The sequence below is a fragment of the Salvelinus alpinus genome, chromosome 6 (assembly GCF_045679555.1).
Source record: "Salvelinus alpinus chromosome 6, SLU_Salpinus.1, whole genome shotgun sequence".
NCBI lineage: Eukaryota > Metazoa > Chordata > Actinopteri > Salmoniformes > Salmonidae > Salvelinus > Salvelinus alpinus.
The window spans coordinates 17988620-18012071 of NC_092091.1; the positions used below are offsets into that span (position 1 = coordinate 17988620).

Genomic DNA, 23452 nt, shown 5'->3' on the forward strand with positions numbered 1-23452 from the left:
CAGCTGATGCTTAAAGTTAGTGAGGGAGATATGAGTCTCCAGCTTGAGTGATTTTTGCAATTCGTTCCAGTCATTGGCAGCAGAGAACTGGAAGGAAAGGCGGCCAAAGAGGAGTTGGTTTTGGGGGTGACCAGTGAAATATACCTGCTGGAGCGCGTGCTACGGGTGGGTGCTGCTATGGTGACCAGTGAGCTGAGATAAGGTGGGGCTTTACCTAGCAAAGACTTATAGATGACCTGGAGCCAGTGGGTTTGGTGACAAATATGAAGCGAGGGCCAGCCAACGAGAGCATACAGGTCGCAGTGGTGGGTAGTATATGGGGCTTTGGTGACAAAACGGATGGCACTGTGATAGACTGCATCCAATTTGCTGAGCAGAGTGTTGGATGCTATTTTGTAAATGGCATCGCCGAAGTCAAGGATCAGTAGGATAGTCAGTTTTACGAGGGTATGTTTGGCAGCATGAGTGAAGGATGCTTTGTTGCGAAATAGGAAGCCGATTCTAGATTTAATTTGGGATTGGAGATGCTTATGTGAGTCTGGAAGGAGAGTTTACAGTCTAACCAGACACCTAGGTATTTGTAATTGTCCACATATTCTAAGTCAGAACCGTCCAGAGTAGTGATGCTAGACGGGCGGGCAGATGCGGGCAGCGATAGGTTGAAGAGCATGCATTTGGTTTTACAAGCGTTTAAGAGCAGTTGGAGGCCACGGAAGGAGAGTTGTATGCCAATGAAGCTCGTCTGGAGGTTTGTTAACACAGTGTGCAAAGAAGGGCCAGAAGTATACAGAATGGTGTCGTCTGCGTAGAGGTGGATCAGAGAATCACCAGCAGCAAGAGCGACATCATTGATGTATACAGAGAAACGAGTCGGCTCAAGAATTGAACCCTGTGGCACCCCCATAGAGACTGCCAGAGGTCCGGACAACAGGCCCTCCGATTTGACACACTGAACTCTGTCTGAGAAGTAGTTGGTGAACCAGGTGAGGCAGTCATTTGAGAAACCAAGGCTGTTGAGTCTGCCGATAAGAATGCGGTGATTGACAGAGCCGAAAGCCAGGTCGATGAATACGGCTGCACAGTATTGTCTTTTATCGATGGCGGTTATGATATCATTTAGGACCTTGAGCGTGGCTGAGGTGCTACCATAACCAGCTCGGAAACCAGGTTGCATAGCGGAGAAGGTACGGTGGGATTTGAAATTGTCGGTGATCTGTTTGTTAACTTGGCTTTCGAAGACCTTAGACAGGCAGGGTAGGATAGATATAGGTCTGTAACCGTTTGGGTTTAGAGTGTCTCCCCTTTGAAGGGGATGACAGCGGCAGCTTTCCAATCTTTGGGGATCTCAGACGATACGAAATATATTTTTTACAGGCTAGAGGGTAAAGTGTATATATGGGGTATAGGGTATACACTACCGTTCAAAAGTTTGGGGTCACTTAGAAACGTCCTTGTTTTTGATTTTTTTTAAAAATCAGAAATACAGTGTAGACATTGTTAATGGATGATTTATAACAGAATATCTACATAGGCATACAGAGGCCCATTATCAGCAACCATTACTCCTGTGTTCCAATGTCACGTTGTGTTAGCTAATCCAAGTTTATAATTTTAGAAGGCAAAACACCATTCTCAACGTCAACAGTGAAGAGGCGACTCCGGGATGCTGGGCTTCTTGGCAGAGTTGCAAAGAAAAAGCCATATCTCAGACTGGCCAAGAAAATAAAAGATTAAGATGTTTCTAAAACTAGACATTCTAATGTACTTGTCCTCTCGCTCAGTTGTGCACCGGGGCCGCCCACTCCTCTTTCTATTCTGGTTAGAACCAGTTTGCGCTGTTCTGATCTTTAGTTTCTTTGCAATTTCCCGCATGGAATAGCCTTCATTTCTCAGAACAAGAATAGACTGATGAATTTCAGAAGAAAGGTCCTTGTTTCTGGCCATTTTGAGCCTGTAATCGAATCCACAAATGTTGATGCTCCAGATACTCAACTAGTCTAAAGAAGGCCAGTTTTATTGCTTCTTTAATCAGAACAACAGTTTTTAGCTGTGCTAATATAGTTGCAAAAGGGTTTTCTAATGATCAATTCGCCTCTTCAAATTAGAAACTTGGATTAGCTAACACAATGTGCCATTGGAACACAGGAGTGATGGTTGCTGATAATGGGCCTCTGTATGTCTATGTAGATATTCCATAAAAAATCTGCCGTTTCCAGCTACAATAGTCATTTACAACATTAACAATGTCTACACTGTATTTCTGATCAATTTGATGTTATTTTAATGGACAAAAAATGTGCTATCCTTTCAAAAACAAGGACATTTCTAAGTGACCCCAAACTGTTGAATGGTAGTGTATATGAGGGTATAGGTTATATATGAGGGTATATACAGTCCCTTCAGAAAGTGTTCAGACCCCTTGACTTTTTTCACATTTTGTTACGTTACAGCCTTATTCTAAAATTCTTTAAATTAAAATACATCTCAGCAATCTACACACAATACCCCATAATGACAAAGCGAAAACAGGTTTTTCGTATTTTTGCTAATTTATTGCAAATAAAAAACAGAAATACCTTATTTACATAAGTATTCAGATACTTTGCTATGAGACTTGTAACTGAGCTCAGGTTCATTGATTGGAGTCCACCTGTGGTAAATTCAATAGATTGGACATGATTTGGAAAGGCACACACCTGTCTATATAAGGTTCTACAGTTGGCAGTGCATGTCAGAGCAAAAACCAAGCCATGAGGTCGAAGGAATTGTCCGTAGACCTCCGAAACAGGATTGTGTCGAGGCACAGATCTGGGGAAGGGTACCAAAACATTTCTACAGCATTGAAGGTCGGCAAGAACAGTGGCCTCCATCATTCTTAAATGGAAGAAGTTTGGAACCACCAAGATTCTTCCTAGAGCTGGCCGCCCAGCCAAATGGAGCAATCGGCGGAGAAGGGCCTTGGTCAGGGAGGTGACCAAGAACCCGATGGTCACTCTGAAAGAGCTCCAGAGTTCCTCTGTGGATATGGGAGAACTTTCCAGAAGGACAACCATCTCTGCAGCACACCACCAATCAGGCCTTTATGGTAGAGTGGCCAGACGGAAGCCTGGAGTTTTCAAAAAGGCACCTAAAAACTCTCAGACCATGAGAAACAAGATTCTCTGGTCTGATGAAACCAAGATTGAACTCTTTGGCCTGAATGCCAATCATCAGGTCTAGAGGAAACCTGTTATCCCCCTATGGTGAAGCATTGTGGTGGCAGAATCATGCTGTGGGGATGTTTTTCAGTGGCAGGGACTGGGAAACTAGTCAGGATCGAGACAAAGATGAATGGAGCAAAGTACAGAGCGATCCTTGATGAAAACCTGCTCCGTAGCTCTCTTTCTTACTGCCAGGCGGCGTAAGGGCTATTTGACCAAGGAGAGTGATGGAATGCTGCATCAGATGACCTGGCCTCCACAATCCCCCGACCTCAACCAAATTGAGATGGTTGGGATGAGTCGGACCACAGAGTAAAGGAAAAGCAGCCAACAAGTGCTCAGCATATGTGAGAACTCCTTCAAAACTGTTGGAAAATCATTCCAGGTGTCATCCAGCTGTCATCAAGGCAAAGAGTGGCTTTTTGAAGAATCTCAAATATAACATATATTTTGATTTGTTTAACACGTTTTTGGTTACTATATGATTCCATATGTGTTATTTCATAGTTTTGACGTCTTCACTATTATTCTACAATGTAAAAAATAGTACAAATAAAGAAAAACCCTTGAATGAGTAGGTGTGTCCAAACTTTGACTGGTAGTGTATATGGGGGTATAGGGTATATATGAGGGTATAGGGTATATATGAGGGTTTAGGGTATATATGGGGTATAGGGTATATATGAGGGAATATGGTATATATGAGTGTATAGGGTGTATATGAGGGTATAGGGTATACAGTATATGAGTGTATAAGGTATATATAGAGGTATAGGGTATATATGGAGGTATTGACTAGCATGTCTCACTGACCACACAGAGCTACATTCTATTCAACTTTCTTCCTGGCTCTCTCTTGATGTTCCCTTTTAGCTTGTGTTCTTGCTCTTGTGTTCTTCTGACATCAAACCCTCGTTTGAAGTGGGGAGTCAGAGATGAAAGTGAAGTAGCAGGGTCTCAGTGGTATAGAGCTGAGCTGGCTCAGTAAACACCAACTAGACCAGGGGGAGACCGTGATATAAACCAGGGGAGGACAAAGGCAGCATAACACCATGGCTTGGCTGTGGAGACAAGGCTCTCTTGGTAATTGAAAATGGCTCTGGGCTGCTCCTCTACTCCCTCCACCTCCTCCCAGTCTGCCTTCTCCTGCCCTTCTCCCCTCCATCCACCCCCTCCCTAGAGACCTCTCTCTCCCCGCTCTGGCCGTGCTGTTTTTGGGACATCCCCAGTATTTCTTGGCCTTTGAAGGGAAATATAATTGAGTGGTAATTTGAGACGTATTCTCTTTCTTTCTCTCTGTCTCTCTCTCTTTCTCTGTCTTTCTCCCACATGCCTCCCTCGCTCCTCAATGGATATGGAATATTGAAGTTCAAAGTGTAAAAGTGCAGTGTAAAAAAATAATGAATTGAAGAATTCTAAACGTTGTGGGATTGAGAGGATATGGCTTACCTTGACCTGATGTGGCCTGCAAATCGAACAGACAGCCAAGAGAGAAGAGTTGAATCCAAGGAAAGGAAATTATAGACTAACTGGTAATCAAGACACACTGAGCCCAAGGAGAGCCCAGAAAATGAAATTAAATGGATTTTTATTTACACCAGATTTACAGAGGGTTGTGAATATAATTTACAGTCATTCCAATCCATTTTACAACACTTCTCTTTATTTCTCATCATCACTCTGCAGACCAGGAGTATTCCCAGGTTGATCGTTTGTTCCACATGATAATAAATATAAGTCAATGTTGCTATTTACAACTCTTATAAAACTGTACAGGAGAATGGTCAAACAGCCAGTATGTGAAGCAGTTATCTCAAAGAAACTGGCTTTAAAAAGCAGCCTGTTATATAAAATACATATTCCAAATCTTCAACCACGGCAAAATAATAAAACATACTGAACAAAAATGTAAACGCAACAGTGTTGGTCTCATGTTTCATGAGCTGAAATAAAAGATCCCAGAATTGTTCCATACGCACAAAAAGCTTATTTCTCTAAAATGTTGTGCACACATTTGTTTACATCCCTGTTAGCGAGCATTTCTCCTTTGCCAAGATAATCCGCTTCTTCACCTGCGGGATTGTCTGAGACCAGCCACCCGGACAGGTGTGGCATATCAAGAAGCTGATTAAACAGCATGATTACACAGGTGCACCTTGTGCTGGGGACAATAAAAGACCACACTAAATGTACAGTTTTGTCACACAACACAAGTTTTGAGGGAGTGTGCAATTGGCATGTTGACTGCAGGAGTGTCCACCAGAACTGTTGCCAGAGAATTTAATGTTAATTTATCTACCATAAGCCGAATCCAATGTCGTTTTTTGAGAATTTGGCTGTACGTCCAACCGGCCTCACAGCCGCAGACCACGTGTAACCATGTCAGCCCAGGACCTCCACATCCAGCTTCTTCACCTGCGGGACCGTCTGAGACCAGCCACCCGGACAGCTGATGGAACTGATAAGTATTTCTGTCTGTAATACAGCCCTTTTGTGGGGAAAACTAATTCTGATTGGCTGGGCCTGGCTCCTCAGAGGGTAGGTCTGGCTCCCAAGTGGCTGGGCCTATTCCCTATCAGGCCCACCCATGACTGCGCCCCTGCCCAGTCATGTGAAATCTATAAATTGGGGCCTGATTTATTTATTTAAATTGACAGATTTTCTTATATGAACTGTAACTCAGTAAAATCGTTGAAATTGTTGCATGTTGCGTTTATATTTTTGTTCAGTATATATACTAGTAGTTCAGTGTTTTTCTCTTCCTCCCCCCTCTCTCTCGTTTCACCCCTCCTTTGTGTTGCCATCTTTCGAGGAATGTGCACACTATAATTATGGAAGGGATTGCACACATAGCTTAGTTATTGTTTTCTATTTTCAACTGGCTAAACCCAGCTGGGTCCTGGCCGTACGACAAATACATGGAGTGAGAACAAAAAGAGAGACATTAATTATATTCAACGCTTTAAAGGGCTTTAAAGTCAAAGCTGAAGCTTGGTACGTCTCTCTCTCTTAGAAGTAGCCTGATATTTCAGACCTTCACACTGAATTATGGAGTGAGCCGTTCAAAGCCTACTGTTTAAATTGTACACATTTTCCAGTGTTCTTTTCATTAGTCAACTCACATACATTGCTATCTCCCCTTACCAGGAATTCAGCACTTAATTAGCAATAGACAGATAACTAGTCAGCGCTCTAATGGGGCAAATTAATTACAAATTGCACACTGCAGTTTAAGTCCAAAGAGGGAAAATGAAAGTGTTTTAGCATTGAGAAGGATGGGTGGGGTGAAGTGGTTCATTGGAATATCCTAGTGAAAATCTTGGCACGGGGTGTTGCGTCAACTTTAACTTCGTACCATAACTCTCCGTACTGTTCTTTCCCTCTCTGTATTTCTGTAATACTGCGTTCTGCCTTGTCACGACTGTTCTGCTATTTTTATTAGCTTAACCATAGCTGTAAATCAGCGGAAGATTAGTTCCTGCAGAGCTGTTTCACCACTATACTTTGCTCCAGCAGCCTAGGCCCAGCCACTAACAGAGGCAGACCCTGGGCAAAGTCAACAGATAGTCTCCTGGTCCTTCTCTATGTCACTCGATTACTACTAACAAACATACGCCGGCAACTAAATACAGTAAGGTGAGATGAATTGGTGGCTATATAGAAATAGTGGTGCTGTATTTTGGTTTGAATGGTGCCAAGATCAGGATTTGATCTCTGCTGGTCTCCTCATTCTCTGTGCTGTACCCTTTAACAAGTGCTTTACCGCTTTGACTGCACAATCTCCAAATAATATCATTAGTATGATGGTTTGCTTGGAAATAATATTTTAGTGCTTGGATGTGCCTCGCTGAATGAATACAGTTGAATACATTCTCATATCTTACGTGATAATGTGCTGAGTAGTGAAAGTGTCAGGCTAATCTTATAAAACAAAAGGAAATGAAGTATGCTTTTGCTACAATGTATGCTGTGGAAGTTGCAGTACACTCTTAGAAAAAAAGGTTCCAAAAGCGTTCTTCGGCTGTCCCCATAGGAGAACCCTTTTTGGTTCTACCTGGAACCAAAAGGGTTCTACCTAGAACCAAAAAGGGTTATTCAAAGGGTTCTCCTATGGGCACAATCGAAGAACCCTTTAAGCTTCTAGATAGCACTTTTTTTCTAAGAGTGTAGTATGTTTTCATAGTGCTGATATTAAAGCGAGAGAAAGAGAGAAGAAACTTCTGAAGAAGAGGAGGACTCCGTATGCCCATTCACCATGATGGGGGGAGGGAGGATGGACGGCATCACTGTACGTCTCTAGCTGTCAGTATACTGCTGCCATGTCCCCTCTCATAGTTCTCTATAGCCCTCACTTTCATACAAGCACGCCTCTTCAGCAGAGGAGAACAGAAGCAGGAGCTGAGTTGTTCACGTTCTCTCTCTAAGGTCAGCGGTCAAAGACAGTGATGTAAAGGTTTTGGGGGTTATAAAACAGAGGGCACTAGAAGTAGCCAAACGACACCATCTTTTTAATAAGGTAAGAAGAGTGCTCCCTTTTCTTTATTGGAGTTTGTGCCCTCCTGGTCAAGCAGCTGACAATGAATTTTAAAATGATTTATCTTCACATTGCAACTGATATCTCACGGTTGGTCCTACTGGTCCCTGGTGGTTCCATTCCCGGCGCCTGTCTGCCCACTGTGACATCACCGTCCCTCGTCCAAGCTGACGCCCATGTTCTGACGCCTCATGATGCTGATGCGAGAACTGTAGGGGGCTGGGAGTGGAGGGGCTGGGGCCCTCTGGAGCAGCTCTGCCTTGGGTTTGTACTGGTCCACCAAGATCTTCAGCACCGCCTCCATCTTATGGCTCATCTGGTCCATCTATTTATACAACACACAGCAAACAAAGGTACATGTTTTAGGTTATAGATCGGTGACTATAGTGAGGACATTTAACAAACAACAGTGAGGGCCATGTTAAAATGTCTATTCTACTGAGACATTTACTTTATGTTCCAATTCTTATTTTTTACTATTTCTTATTGTTGTTGCATTGTCGAGAAGGAACCTGCAAGTAAGCATTTCATTGGACGGTCTATACCATGTGTATCCTGTACATACGACTAATACAACTTGAAACTTGAAACATGTTATATACATTCGTGACTGTAGATTTATACTGCTGTAGTAATTATATGTGCGGGACTAGTCAGTCAGTGAGGACATTTCAATGGGTGAAGCATTTGAGCAGTGTCACTGAGTTTCAGCCTTTCTTTTGTCCGCCAGGCCTCCAATACTGAATACACATATTCAAGTCCACACTAAAGATACACCTCTTCACACAGGCTTATCCGGATTATTTGTCGTCTTAACTTTTATCCTCCCTCTAGTTCACTTCCGGATTAGTCTGTCCTTATTCTTTTATTTACTTATGTGACTTTGGGTTTTGTGAAAAGCGCTTAAAATAAAATGTATTATTATTATTATAATATGGCCCCATCCCAATGACAGACCTCTAGTGTATAATAACATGTTTGTCTGTCTGTCATGGTATACCTGCAGAAGCCACTCATTAAAGCAGCTGGCCCGGCTCAATGATCCAGGAGTGGGAGGGAGGGCTTTTAGTACACACGCATGCACACGCACGAATGCATGCACACACACACACGCATGCACACGCATGAACGCACACGCACGAACGCATGCACACACAAACACACACACGCACGAACGCATGCACACACACACACGCACTCACACACATGAACGCATGCTCACACACACGCATGCACAAGCACAAACGCATGCACACGCACAAACGCATGCACACACACCCCAGTGACTCAACTGTAAACACAGGTGTGTCTGTCACCCAACAGACAGAGACATCTCAACCAGGGAACCTCCTTAGTATTTCTAACCCCTGTGTGTACAGCCAGCGCCCACGCCCTGTATGGCAGAGGTAAACAAGCCAGGCTGTCTGCCGACACACAGACACACACGCTTGCGCGCACACACCTTTCTAAACATCAAATAGTTTTTTTTACAGATCTTTATCATCCTGCCCTCTGCCTTTACATTGAAGTTATGTAGTTATACTTTCAGGAATGCATTATCTTTGGCTTAATTTATCACTACTTGTTAACCTGATTTATAAATGTAATAATCATTGAGATAAGTGGTAATGGATTCCGATAAAGTTGGAGAGGTTATGTGTACATCATAGTACATGAAAGAGCCATGGCATCTCACACAACAGGCAGGCAGGCAGGCAGGCAGGCAGGCAGGCAGGCAGACAGACAGACAGACAGGCAGGCAGGCAGGCAGGCAGGCAGGCAGGCAGGCAGGCAGGCAGGCAGACAGACAGACAGACAGACAGACAGACAGACAGACAGACAGACAGACAGACAGACAGACAGACAGACAGACAGACAGACAGACAGACAGACAGACAGACAGACAGACAGACAGGCAGGCAGGCAGGCAGGCAGGCAGGCAGGCATTTGCCGACATTCATTCCAGTCAAAACTGATAGTGAGGAACTGCAGTATTTTGTCTGACATTCACATCGCAGAATCCACTGGTATGTTTGTGTGTTGAGGATTGGGCTCCTTGCTCTTTTAGTGAGTGTGCTTGACGGCCATGACACTTTTATAGTACAACAGGACATTGAGCATCAGTCATTGTTCTTGAGATATGAAACCATGGATGACGCCTATTCAATTACATCAAATAAGATCACCGCATGTATACCAATGACTCACAGATATCATAGACTCGTCAAAGTAGGAGGAAAAAACGAAATAACAAAAAGTTAGAACAAGCCCTGGATTAGACTACAAGGTTAATCATGACCTAAATAGCTGTTTTAAAACCTCTCTGGGATATTCGGGACGCTAGCGTCCCACCTCAACAACAGCCAGTGAAATTGCAGGACGCCGAATTCAAAACAACAGAAATCCCATAATTAAAATTCCTCAAACATACAAGTACCTGTAGTCTCCTGGTACAAATACAAAAATATTGTGTGGAATAAATAAAAAGACAGACAACCCATTTTAAAGATAAACTTGTTGTAAATCCAGCCACAGTGTCCAATTTCAAAAAGGCTTTACGACGAAAGCACACCAAACGATTATGTTAGGTCATTACCTAGTCACTGAAAAACACACCATTTTTCCACCCAAAGAGAGGAGTCACAAAAAGCAGAAATAGAGATAGAATTAATCACTAACCTTTGATCATCTTCATCAGATGACACTCATAGGACTTCATGTTACACAATACATGTATGTTTTGTTCGATAAAGTTCATATTTATACCCAAAAATCTCAGTTTACATTGGCGCGTTATGTTCAGTAGTTCAAAAACATCCGGTGATTTTGCAGAGAGCCACATCAATTTACAGAATTACTCATAGTAAACATTGCTAAAAGATACAAGTGTTATGCATGGAATTTTAGATCCACTTCTCCTTAATGCAACCGTTGTGTCAGATTTCAAAAAAGCTTTACCGAAAAAGCACACCATGCAATAATCTGAGTACAGCTCTCAGACAACAAAACAAGCCATACAGATATCCGCCATGTTGTGGAGTCAACAGAAGTCAGAAATAGCATTATAAATATTTACCTTTATAAATATTTATCATCACTTACCTTTGATGATCTTCATCAGAATGCACTCCCAGGAATCCCAGTTCCACAATAAATGTTTGATTTGTTCGATAAAGTCCATAATTTATGTCCAAATACCTCCTTTTTGTTTGAGCGTTTAGTACACAATCCAAACACATGAGGCGCGGGCAGGTCCAGGCGAAAGTTCAGACGAAAAGTCATATTACAGGTCGTAGAAACATGTCAAACGAAGTATAGAATCAATCTTTAGGATGTTTTTAACATAAATCTTCAATAATGTTTCAACCGGAGAATTCCTTTGTCTGTAGAAATGCAATGGAACGCAGCTAACACTCACGTGAGCGCGCGTGATCAGCTCATGCCAGACTCCTGACTCAATCAGCTCTTATTCCCTCATCCTTCACAGTAGAAGCATCAAACAAGGTTCCAAAGACTGTTGACATCTAGTGGAAGCCTTAGGAAGTGCAATATGACCCCATAGACACTGTATATTTGATAGGCAATGACTTGAAAAACTACAAACCTCAGATTTCCCACTTCCTGGTTGGATTTTTTCTCAGGATTTTGCCTGCCATATGAGTTCTGTTATACTCACAGACATCATTCAAACAGTTTTAGAAACTTCAGAGTGTTTTCTATCCAAATCTACTAATTATATGCATATTCTAGCTTTTAGGACTGAGTAGCAGGCTGTTTACTCTGGGCACCTTTTTATCCAAGCTACTCAATACTGCCACCTAGTCCCAAAGAAGTTAAGAAAACGGAAAACTCGCTGCCTGGTCAGGGGGCAGAACATACACTATATATACAAAAGTATGTGGACACCCCTTCAAATGAGTGGATTCGGCTGTTTCAGCCACACGTGTTGCTAACAGATGAACAGAGCACACTGCCATGCGATCTCCGTAGACAAACATTGGCAGTAGAATGGCCTTAGTGAAGAGTTCAGTGACTTTCAACGTGGCACCGTCATAGGATGACACCTTTCCAACAAGTCAGATTGTCAAATTTCTGCCCTGCTAGAGCTGACCTGGTCAACTGTAAGTGCTGTTATTGTGAAATGGAAACGTCTAGGAGCAACAACGGCTCAGCCACAAAGTGGTAGACCACACAAGCTCACAGAACAGGACTGCCAAGTGCTGTCATCTGTCCTCGTTTGCAACACTCACTACCAAGTTCCAAACTGCCTCTGGAAGCAGGGTCAGTACAAGAACTGTTCGTCGGGAGCATTATTTACATTTTGGTCATTTAGCAGATGCTCTTATCCAGAGCGACTTACTAGTAGCGAGTGCCTACCTTTTCATACTGGTCCCCCGTGGGAATAGAACCCTCAGCCCGAGCAGACACACACAAGCCTAAGATCAACAAGTGCAATGCCAAGCGTCGTTTGGAGTGGTGTAAAGTTCACTGCCATTGGCGAGTGATGAATCCCGCTTCACCATCTCGCAGTCTGACAGACCAATCTGTGTTTGGTGGATACCAGCAGAACGCTACCTGCCCCAATGCATAGGGCCAACTGCAAAGTTTGGTGGAGGAGGCATAATGGTTTGGGGCTGTTTTTCATGGTTTGGGCTAGGCACCTCAGTTCCAGTGGAGGGAAATCTTAACGCTACAGCATACAATGACATTCTAGACGATTCTGTGCTTCCAACTTTGTGGCAACAGTTTGGGGAAGGCTCTTTCCTGTTTCAGTTTGACAACGCCCCTGTGCACAAAGCGAGGTCCATACAGAAATGGTTTGTCGAGATCGGTGTGGAAAAACTTGACTGGCCTGCACAGAGCCCTGACCTCAACCCCATCGAACAGCTTTGGGATAAATGGGAACGCCGACTTCGAGCCAGGTCTAATCGCCCAACATCAGTGTCCGACCTCACTAATGCTCTTGTGGCTGAATGGAAGCAAGTCCCTGCAGCAATGTTCCAACATCTAGTGGAAAGCCTTCCCAGAAGAGTGGAGGCTGTTATAGCAGCAAAGGGGGTACCAACTCTATGTTAATGCCCATGATTTTGGAATGAGATGTTTGACGAGCAGGTGTGTAGTGTCTTTTGGCCTAGGAGTGTATAACAGAGTAATAAACATGTCAGCAGTAATCTATACTTATCAGCATTCCTGTGGTTTGTAGCATGGATCAGGAAATCATTTAATTTCTTTGGGCTGAACAGGGTTAGAATCTTGAACAAGGTTAGGGTTAGGGCTAAGGTTAGAGGTCTGAACAGGGTTAGGGTTGGAGTTAGGGTTACGGTTAGGTTTAGGGATAAGCCTTTCTCATTACAGTGTTTTCCTCCTTTTACAGGGCTCTAACCCTAACCCTAGCTTCATGTCCCCATCCTGGATCAACATAACCCTAGCCTCAACTACAACCATAACCCTAACCCTAGCTTCATGTCCCCATCCTGGTTCAACATTAACCTAGCCTCAACTACAACCATAACCCTAACCCTAGCTTCATGTCCCCATCCTGGATCAACATTACCCTAGCCTCAACTACAACCATAACCCTAACCCAAGCTTAATGTCCCCATCCTGGTTCAACATTACCCTAGCCTCAACTACAACCATAACCCTAACCCTAGATTCATGTCCCCATCCTGGTTCAACATTACCCTAGCCTCAACTACAACCATAACCCTAACCCTAGATGCATGTCCCCATCCTGGTTCAACATTATCCTAGCCTCAACTACAACCATAACCCTAACCCAAGCTTAATGTCCCCATCCTGGTTCAACATTAACCTAGCCTCAACTACAACCATAACCCTAACCCTAGATTCATGTCCCCATCCTGGATCAACATAACCCTAGCCTCAACTACAACCATAACCCTAACCCTAGCTTCATGTCCCCATCCTGGTTCAACATTACCCTAGCCTCAACTTCAACCATAACCCTAACCCTAGACTCAACTACAACCATAACCCTAACCCTAGATTCATGTCCCCATCCTGGATCAACATAACCCTAGCCTCAACTACAGCCATAACCCTAACCCTAGATTCATGTCCCCATCCTGGATCAACATTACCCTAGCCTCAACTACAACCATAACCCTAACCCTAGATTAATGTCCCCATCCTGGTTCAACATTACCCTAGCCTCAACTTCAACCATAACCCTAACCCTAGATTCATGTCCCCATCCTGGTTCAACATTACCCTAGCCTCAACTTCAACCATAACCCTAACCCTAGATTCATGTCCCCATCCTGGTTCAACATTACCCTAGACTCAACTACAACCATAACCGTAACCCTAGCCTCAACTACAACCATAACCCTATGGTTAGGGAGGGGGGGATAGCTAATGATGACACTGTCAACCTCCTTGTGTCAAAGGACATATGATACAGGGACAGATGATACAGGGGCAGCCTCAACTGTCCCCAACCCCCCACCACCCCACCCTCCCAAACAACACATGACCACAAACAGCCTACCCCACACATTCTCTGTGGCACAATAAATGTTTCTAGGGTGGGGCACCAAGGCCCTTAGGATAACACAGTAGCCTGAAAAACACAACCATTTTCAGTTGAATGTTCAACTGAATTTAAGCGGGGCTAAACGTGTGCAGGTGGGGGACAACAGAGCTAGACTGGGAGCCCACCCCGCCAAGCCTAAGCAGAGGTAGGTAAAACACTGTTCTGAGAAACATAGTGGCCCAACCCTCCCTCTGCAACCCTGTCTGTCCCAAAGTGTCTCCTCACAGGGGTATCACAGTGGTGGGAACATGGGCTTAGTGGGGACTGACTGGAGACAGGGGACCAGGACACAATGGCTGTGTTAACAGAGGAACACCCTTCCATTCCTAGCTTACCATAGCTGTATTATCTGCAGGGCAGCCTAACCCAGCCGCTAAACAGTGCTGAACGCCAAACACCCCTTTCTCTGTTTGTTTGTGCTTGTTTGTCACTGAGAAGACAACAACAACAACAATAACAGCGAACCATTCAGTCCAGTCCAGAGCTCAGGCTTGTCACAATGACTTGGGACTCAGTTTATCCAATTCATACTCATGTGTGACCCTAGTCACCCTACTAAACACTAGTAATCAAAAATAAACAAGAGAAAAAAACAGTCTAAAAGGATAGTAGCTGTTGTTACAGTTCATTTGGCCATCTAACATACGTCATCAGGTCAGTTCTCTACTCACAGACAAGACACTAAAAGACTGGTCCGCCTCGTCTAATCGGATGGTTCAATTTTAGTCTAAATAAAGGCCATGTCTGCGTCTGAAATGCCACATTAAGTCGGTCTTATTAGGTGAAATCATAAAGTAGGCTCTTATTCAGGAGTTAAACACAGGACTGAACACGAACAAGGGTGTCATATATATTGGGGTCTTGGCTAAGTGAGCAGATAACTCACTGAATATATACCAGATGAATGAAACCACAATATCCACTCTCTCTTTCTCACCCACTCACCCTCTCTGACTTTCTTTTTCACTCTTCTCTCTCTTTCTCTCCTTTCTTCTTTCTTTCTTTCTTTCTCTCTCGCTCTCTTTCTCTCTCTCTCTCTCTCACTCTCCAATCTCTCTCTCTCTGACTCTGACAGTCAAATAGAGAGGAGAAGACTGCAAGGGGGGAAACAACCATCTCCAGGAATTCCTTGGCATCTAATAGGAGTCAGCCTCATTCAAAAACAAGATTCCCATCATCGAACTGCTGTAGCTCTCCATCGCAACTGACAACGAAGAGAGAGGAGGGACAAAATGGTGGGAGACAATGGGCAAAAGAAAACATTTCCACACATCACAATCAGTGCCCATCATGGTATACGTGACATTTATTTTCCCTCTGGTGACCCTTGACTGGAGCCCCTGCGTATCAGCCTAGACAGCCACATCCAACAGCCGGTGCCCCCCCCCCCCCCCCTCTCTCTCTCTATATATATATATATATATCCCGACCCTGGGTCTGAAGCCGAGGGAATGTCAGTGGAGCTTCCTGTAAAGAACAACAACACAAGGTCAGGTCAGGTAAGCTCGGCACGGCCCTGAGGGAGCTTCTGCCCAGGCCTACGCTGCCCTGGCTGCCTCCTCATTGTGTGCAGTTTCCCCGACCACAGCCACTGACCAAGCCTTACCTCCCCTCATCTCCCCGCCTCCCAGCCTCCCAGGGTTGGGCCTTGAGAAGAGCAATGGAGCGAGGAGAGAGGCTGAGCGCATATGAAGCCTCAGACAACCTATGGGATCTAGTGTACCATATTACCTCCTAGACATCTGCCTTCTCCCTCAGCACACAGAGAGAGAGAGAGAGAGAGAGAGAGAGAGAGAGAGAGAGAGAGAGAGAGAGAGAGAGAGAGAGAGAGAGAGAGAGAGAGAGAGAGAGAGAGAGAGAGAGAGAGAGAGAGAGAGAGAGAGAGAGAGAGAGAGAGAGAGAGAGAGAGAGAGACGGGCTGTTTTCTGATGTCTGCTTCTCTCTCGGAGCATAGGACAGAAAGGGCCTGAGGAGACAGAGGGAGGAGGGAGTGACAGACAGATCGACATCAAAGCAGACCTAGCCCAGCATTCGTCTGGCTTGGAGTTAGTTCTTCCTCCTTTCTGTGTGTTGACTGGGAGATTGTTTGTCATGAGATTTTTCAGATACTCATATCTCATCACTTGTGTATATTTGAAGTGTGTGCATGTGTGTGTGTGTATGTTGATAGTGTGTTGTGTTTTGCTAAAAAGCTGGTACAATCTGGGTAAAGTGTGTGTGTACTGTACGTGTTTGTGAGATTCAGAAGACTTGGGTCAAGGGTTGTGTTTTGATTTGAGCAGTGCATCTGCATGTTTTGTGTGTTTATTTGAGTCCAGTGCAGGAGAGAAAGGATCCTAAACAAATGTGTGTGTTCACAGATCCAATTCACCACCAACCAACCAACCAACCAATCAAAGGACCAACCAAGCAGTAACTACGACCAACTGGAAGCCGAAGGAGTACAGCTCAGATTCACAGAGCCGGCCGACCCCTGCCAAGATAAATGGATTCAGTTTAACATTGGCAGTTACAATATGTTCTTTGTATTTGTAAAAAGGAGAAAGTGGAGGAGGGGTGGAGGGAGGGAGGGAGGGAGGGTGGTGTAGGGTTTGAGCAGTGGGATTTGGTGCTAGGGGGAGCTTAAAAGAACAGGAAATCAAGCGAGAGCACCTGACGCACATGATAAATATCAAGGCCTTTGCCACGTGCCATTACACTGTAACCAAAGCCTTTCCAGGGGGGGGGGAGCAGGCACTCGCCACCACCTGATCTCCTTTGCTGAGTGGGCGTGCTCTCAAAGCTGCTTTTGTTTCAGAGCGTTCCAGAGCTACTTTCACAAGGAGGTACAATCACCTTCCATATGGGGCAGGTGGCCTCTCTCTCTCTACCCCACCCTCCCTCTCCTCCCCTCATCCCTCTCCTCTCTCCACCGACCTTAGCACTCTGTTGTTGGGAGTGCCCTTTTCCTAGTCCACAGGTCTGTGCCATCAGGGCCCATATACAGGGTGTACAGAGGGACAGGGGCATTTTACTTTATTTACTGATTACCCTGTTAAGACATGATGGAGGAGCTGTGAGAGGGAATGTGTGGGAACAGTTAAGACTTTCATGTAGAGTAAATTCAGATGGAGAGAGAAGTTTGATGGCTTTCAAGTCCGAAATGTTACTGAACACCAAATACATGCGGTGGAATAAACAGGCTAGTAGCTGGATGAAGAGGTGAATTATGAGACGTGTCCTGACTGATGAGGTGGTGGTGTGTTAGGGAACGCTTTCATGTTGTTGTTGTTCTCACAGTAATGTGGATGCATGTTGACTTGTAAGTCTGCATCACTGAATGAGAGTCTGTTATGGCCCGATTCAGACTTAGGAAATCTACGCCTTTTTTATGCACGACTTACCTTATGCAGATGCATAACGGGCTTTGCACGCGCTGATTACATTTAATTAAAGCTGAAAACGCTCCCACTCGCTGGCCAACAGATTTTCTTGTGGAGTTTTCATTCAATAGGGTTTTCAGTACAATAATCTAAAGCCATCACTTTAAATGTGGTGTACCTTTCATTTTCATTTCATTCACTGACTTACTAGAATAAATAGAGAGAATAGTTCAGAATATTAGGTATCAATGAAAGAAAGCCACATAGGCCTAAATACACGCATATTCATCTCCTTTAAAACACACATTGGTAGAAAAAATATATAAAAGTGTATATTATTTAGGGTTAGGAAAGTATTTATAGATAATAAAAAAAACAGGTCTGGAGAGCCGTTACAAACAAAATATATTGGAGAATCAAAAATGTTGATCCTGAAAGTTGCCATATTCAATTGTTCAATCCATGAAATATTGGAAGGAGAGAAAAATGGAGAACAGGGATTGAACAGTAGTCTTTTAAATCTACCCTAATAATCCTCACTAATCATGGAACTGTGATGACAACAGTCCAGTCGCTGTGAACTGTGCGCCAGGTAAGTATGGTCTGTGTTCCATAATGATTCAAATAGGCTACAAGTCCCAAATGATTTCACAACTTGCAATACGTTAGCCTAATATGATCCACTATTACTAGCGATCCTCAGGAACAACCACACGAACGTGGCAGAGGAAAGAAAGGTAAACTAATTATGTAATGCAATTATACAAAATGAAAGGAAACTTACACTAAAGTGACAATTATAAATATATGTGGGTTTCACTGACGGTGGCTAAAGGTAGTGGCTAATATTTAACATGATACAAATTGTAAAAAATACAGTGACAATATATAATTAAAACATTTTAGAAATCATAAATCAACTCAGTAGGTTTGGCACTATACTGTCATTTGCTAATGGCTACATCCTTGCAAGTTATAAGGCCAGCATAAACCACACAGTGGAAAAGGGGCTATGTTGATGTGCTTCAGTTTGTTGCCATATGACTGGTTTCACATTTGTCTCCAGCGATCATAAGGTAAAATATATCTGTCATTTATATTTACAATCCCCTTATACAAACGGCTTAATCATGTACCTGGCTCTTATCATTAGCTCTTATCAAGTTGTACATTACAGTGCATGGAGAACGGTGTTATTCTATTGGAACAAAGAAAGCAGATGCTGTTCCACTTGGAACCAACAGGTTGCTCCACCTTATTCATAGTTTCATCGTGCGTGAAGGTGGTGGAATTACGAGGGAATTAAGTGAAGGTCAGAAGAGGGCGTATCTGTAGACACCTCCGCCACACCTCCGCCACACCTCCGCCACACCTTCCATTTCTTACATCTCCACCCCAAAGGAACAGCGGGTGAATAGCATCCTATTCTCATGCTTAAGTTCAAAATCAGAATATGCGTAGAGAGAAGTACATAAAAAGGGAATTACGTTCCATTTACGCACGCTTATCTTGGGTCGGAATTCCCCCGCCATGTTAGTGAATAAATGGATCTATATACTGTACCTCTCGGCCACAGAATGAAATAGAACACCCAGACCAAGTCAACCTCCATTTACTGGGCTCCACCAAGCTGTCACCACACATGGGGATGCCACTCCAGTCTGGCTGTCATAAAACGTATCATAATCGTTCTTATTTCACAAAGCTGCCCGTAAAGTTGTGTGGATGTGGAATAAAACCAGGGACCTGGGAGAGGGGTCCTGTAAAATATTGGGCCCGATGCCTTTTTTAACATGTGTCCTTAGTGACAGCTGGGAGTCCTCCTCTCTTTACTGGTCCCCGGTGTGGTGGTCCAGGGCAAGAGAGGGGCGGCACACACACACACACACACACACACACACACACACACACACACACACACACACACACACACACACACACACACACACACACACACACACACACACACACACACACACACACACACACACACACACACACGGCTGTCTTTCTAGGACCATGATGTTTCTCCATAGAGCCTTTACAATGCTACTACACTTCAATGTGTATTCAGGTCTGAAATTAAACTTTAGTTGAGTCAACCTCCCTGATGAAACTGACAAAAAGCATTTCAACCATAACTGATATCAGAACTGTGTTGAGAGGAAACAATTTGTTCAGCTAATGTCACAATGACTCCTGGCACCTCTCTCAGCCGTCATCAACATGAATTGGACAAACGTCACGTCATCTGTTCGCCAGCCTGACCACTAAGCCCTGCCCTACCCTGGCAACCTGTTGCTGGGCCTGTTTGTGATTCACTCTGTCTGTCTGTCTGTCTGTCTGTCTGTCTGTCTGTCTGTCTGTCTGTCTGTCTGTCTGTCTGTCTGTCTGTCTGTCTGTCTGTCTGTCTGTCTGTCTGTCTGTCTGTCTGTCTGTCTGTCTGTCTGTCTGTCTGTCTGTCTGTCTGTCTGTCTGTCTGTCTGTCTGTCTGTCTGTCTGTCTGTCTGTCTGTCTGTCTGTCTGTCTGTCTGTCTGTCTGTCTGTCTGTCTGTCTGTCTGTCTGTCTGTCTGTCTGTCTGTCTGTCTGTCTGTCTGTCTGTCTGTCTGTCTGTCTGTCTGTCTGTCAGAGTCACAAGGTCTGTTGGCAGCTGGCAGCTAAACCACTGTTACCAACCAGCCATGCGCGTGCCACAACAAGGGAGAGACACAGGGCTGGTCTGTCAGCTGACTGCAGTGCCACAAGTGTGGTTTAAATGTCAAAGTACAGGGACACATGGGGCTTGGGGGCCTGGAGGCTATTTGACTGTGGGCCTGGGGTCCAGGGCGTCACCCCGAGCTAGTCCTGAGCCCTCCTGTGTGGCCAACAGGAGAGGCTTTATAGGGGTGAGGTGGCCCCTGGACCAGCTGCTACCACACATTATGTGCCAACAACAACCAGTCGTGGTAGCTAGCCACACCACATGCCTGGTGACAAGGGACGTGGCTGTTTAAACAAAATAGTGTTTGGGTGACCAACCAGTCGCTTGCATGCCACAAGACTGCACTAGCTTGCTAAGCTAAAGCTTATGTGTCTCTGAATCACCTCTTGTCATCCCTCACTAGTCTTTGTCTTGTTGGCCTATTATAGTAAATCTCATGGAATAAATGGCATTACAGGTCAAAGGTTAATGAGATACTGACTGCTACATCTGTTGGGCGTCATTAGCAACAAAGGGACTCTTGTCAGAGATGATATCAGACACAGATAACGCCTGCCTGCCTGGCGTTATCTGACTGATCTGAACACCCTGACTGATCTGAAGGGAATCACAAGTCAAACACAGTGAAGTACACAATCTAGTCAGAGCCAGTCAGTGTAGGGTAAACAGAGTCAGAGAGAGCCAGTTGTTTGGGGGACAGAGGAATGGTGATGTTGGTGGGACCTCCAGACAGACAGAGTGGGGTCTGGGTCTGGGTCTGGCGTGTGCCCGACCATCAGCTGTCACCCACTGACTCCAGGCAGAGACGTGCCCAGACTGTGACCCTGCCTGGCGCTCAGGTTGGTGCCAAGGCCAGCCAGCGTGCCAGCAGATCCAGCCCGCCCGTCGCCACTGGAGAGCTACCGCCTGCCCCATAAGATGTATTAAATCAGATAAAGCCAGTTTTCTGCTGTATGTCCTCCCAGGTACAGCTGGCCCAGAGAGAGACGGAGAGAGAATACACAGTGGAACCATCATTCATGTACATTTTGTTTTCTATTCATTAGCCATTCCCTATTTTTCTTATTTTATACATTAGTATATTGTACTGTATTTACTAAAATACAATTTCTAGATATTGCCAAAGCAGTATGTCATGCCAATAAATGTAACGGTCCTGACCTGTTTTATGTTGTTTTTGTATGTGTTTAGGTCAGGGCATGTGTTTTGGGTGGGCAGTCTATGTTATCTGTTTCTATCTGTTTCTATGTTATCTGTTTCTGTTTCTATGTTGGTTGTGGTTGCCTGGTATGGCTCTTAATTAGAGGCAGGTGTTTTGCGTTCTCCTCTAATTAAGAGTCATATTTAGGTAGGGTGTTCTCACTGTTTGTTTGTGGGTGATTGTCTTCCGTATCTGTGTTATGTCTTGCACCATACGGGACTGTTCGGTTGTTCGTGTCGTTTCGATGTAGTCTGTTCCTGTCCGTAAGTGTTACGTTTAATTATGTAAGTTTATGTTCAGGTTTCGTCTACTTCGTTTTCTTGTTTTGTATTTTTGAAGGTGTTTTGTTTTTCCGTGTTGCCATCGTCGTATTGAAATAAAGAGATGGCCTATTTCCCTACTGCTGCATTTTGGTCTGATGATCCTTCTCTCCTCTCCTCGTCCGAGGATGAGGAGAGAGACAGCCCTTACAGAATCACCCACCAAACTAGGACCAAGCGGCAAGGGAGTGCTCAACAGAGCAATAAGGACTCCTGGACTTGGGAGGAGATCCTGGACGGTAGAGGACCTTGGGCTCAGCCAGGGGAATATCGCCGTCCCAAGGAGGAGTTGGAAGCAGCGAAGGCTGAGAGGCGCTGGTATGAGGAGGCAGCGCGGCGACGCGGTTGGGAGCCCGTGAGTCAGACCCAAAAATTTCTTGGGGGGGGGCACACGAGGAGTGTGGCAAAGCCGGGTAGGATACCCGAGCCAACTCCCCGTGCTTACCGTGGAGGTAGAAGGCGTCGTACTGGTAAGACACCGTGTTATGCGGTAAAGCGCACGGTGTCCCCAGTACGCGTGCTTAGCCCAGTGCGGGCTATTCCACCTTGCCGCACTGGGAGGGCTAGGTTGGGCATCGAGCCGGATGTCATGAAGCCGGCCCAACGTATCTGGCCTCCAGTACGTCTCCTCGGGCCGGCGTACATGGCACCAGCCTTACAGGTGGTGTCCCCGGTTCGCCTGCATAGCCCAGTGCGGGCTATTCCACCTCGCCGCACTGGCAGGGCTACGGGGACCATTCAACCTGGTAAGGTTGGGGAGGCTCGGTGCTCAAGAGCACGTGTCCTCCTTCACGGTCCGGTATACCCGGTGCCACCTCCATGTACCAGTCCTCCGGTGGCAGCCCCCCGTACCAGGCTGTCTCTCCGGGTTCTCTCTCCAGCTGTTTCCTCCTCTCCAGCGCAGCCAGTGCCTATACCACGCACCAGGCTGTCTCTCCTTCTCCTCCCTACAGAGCCGTCCTGCCATGACCAGCCAGAGCCGTCCTGCCATGACCAGCCAGAGCCGTCCTGCCATGACCAGCCAGAGCCGTCCTGCCATGACCAGCCAGAGCCGTCCTGCCAGGACCTGCCAGAGCCGTCCAGCCAGGACCTGCCAGAGCCGTCCAGCCAGGGCCTGCCGGAGCCGACCAGCCAGGACCTGCCGGAGCCGTCCAGCCGGGACCTGCCGGAGCCGTCCAGCCGGGACCTGCCAGAGCCGTCCAGCCGGGACCTGCCAGAGCCGTCCAGCCGGGACCTGCCAGAGCCGTCCAGCCGGGACCTGCCAGAGCCGTCCAGCCGGGACCTGCCAGAGCCGTCCAGCCGGGACCTGCCAGAGTCCCTCAGCCGGGACCTGCCAGAGTCCCTCAGCCGGGACCTGCCAGAGTCCCTCAGCCGGGACCTGCCAGAGTCCCTCAGCCGGGACCTGCCAGAGTCCCTCAGCCGGGACCTGCCAGAGTCCCTCAGCCGGGACCTGCCAGAGTCCCTCAGCCGGGACCTGCCAGAGTCCCTCAGCCGGGATCTGCCAGAGTCCCTCAGCCGGGATCTGCCAGAGTATCTCAGCCGGGACCTGCCCCTTGTCCCGGTGCTGCCCCTTA

At 45.7% G+C, this 23452-nt stretch overlaps 1 protein-coding gene across 1 annotated transcript in view; it reads right to left on the reverse strand.

Annotated features, from left to right (window-relative positions):
• Positions 1-4788: 4788 nt before the first annotated feature.
• LOC139578277 (potassium voltage-gated channel subfamily KQT member 1-like) overlaps positions 4789-23452 on the reverse strand; it is a 293391-nt gene continuing 274727 nt past the window's right edge. The window contains exon 19 of the mRNA XM_071405675.1: positions 4789-8059. Within this exon, the coding sequence (XP_071261776.1) occupies positions 7883-8059 (177 nt within the window). The 3' untranslated portion in view covers positions 4789-7882. The remainder of the gene's footprint in view (positions 8060-23452) is intronic.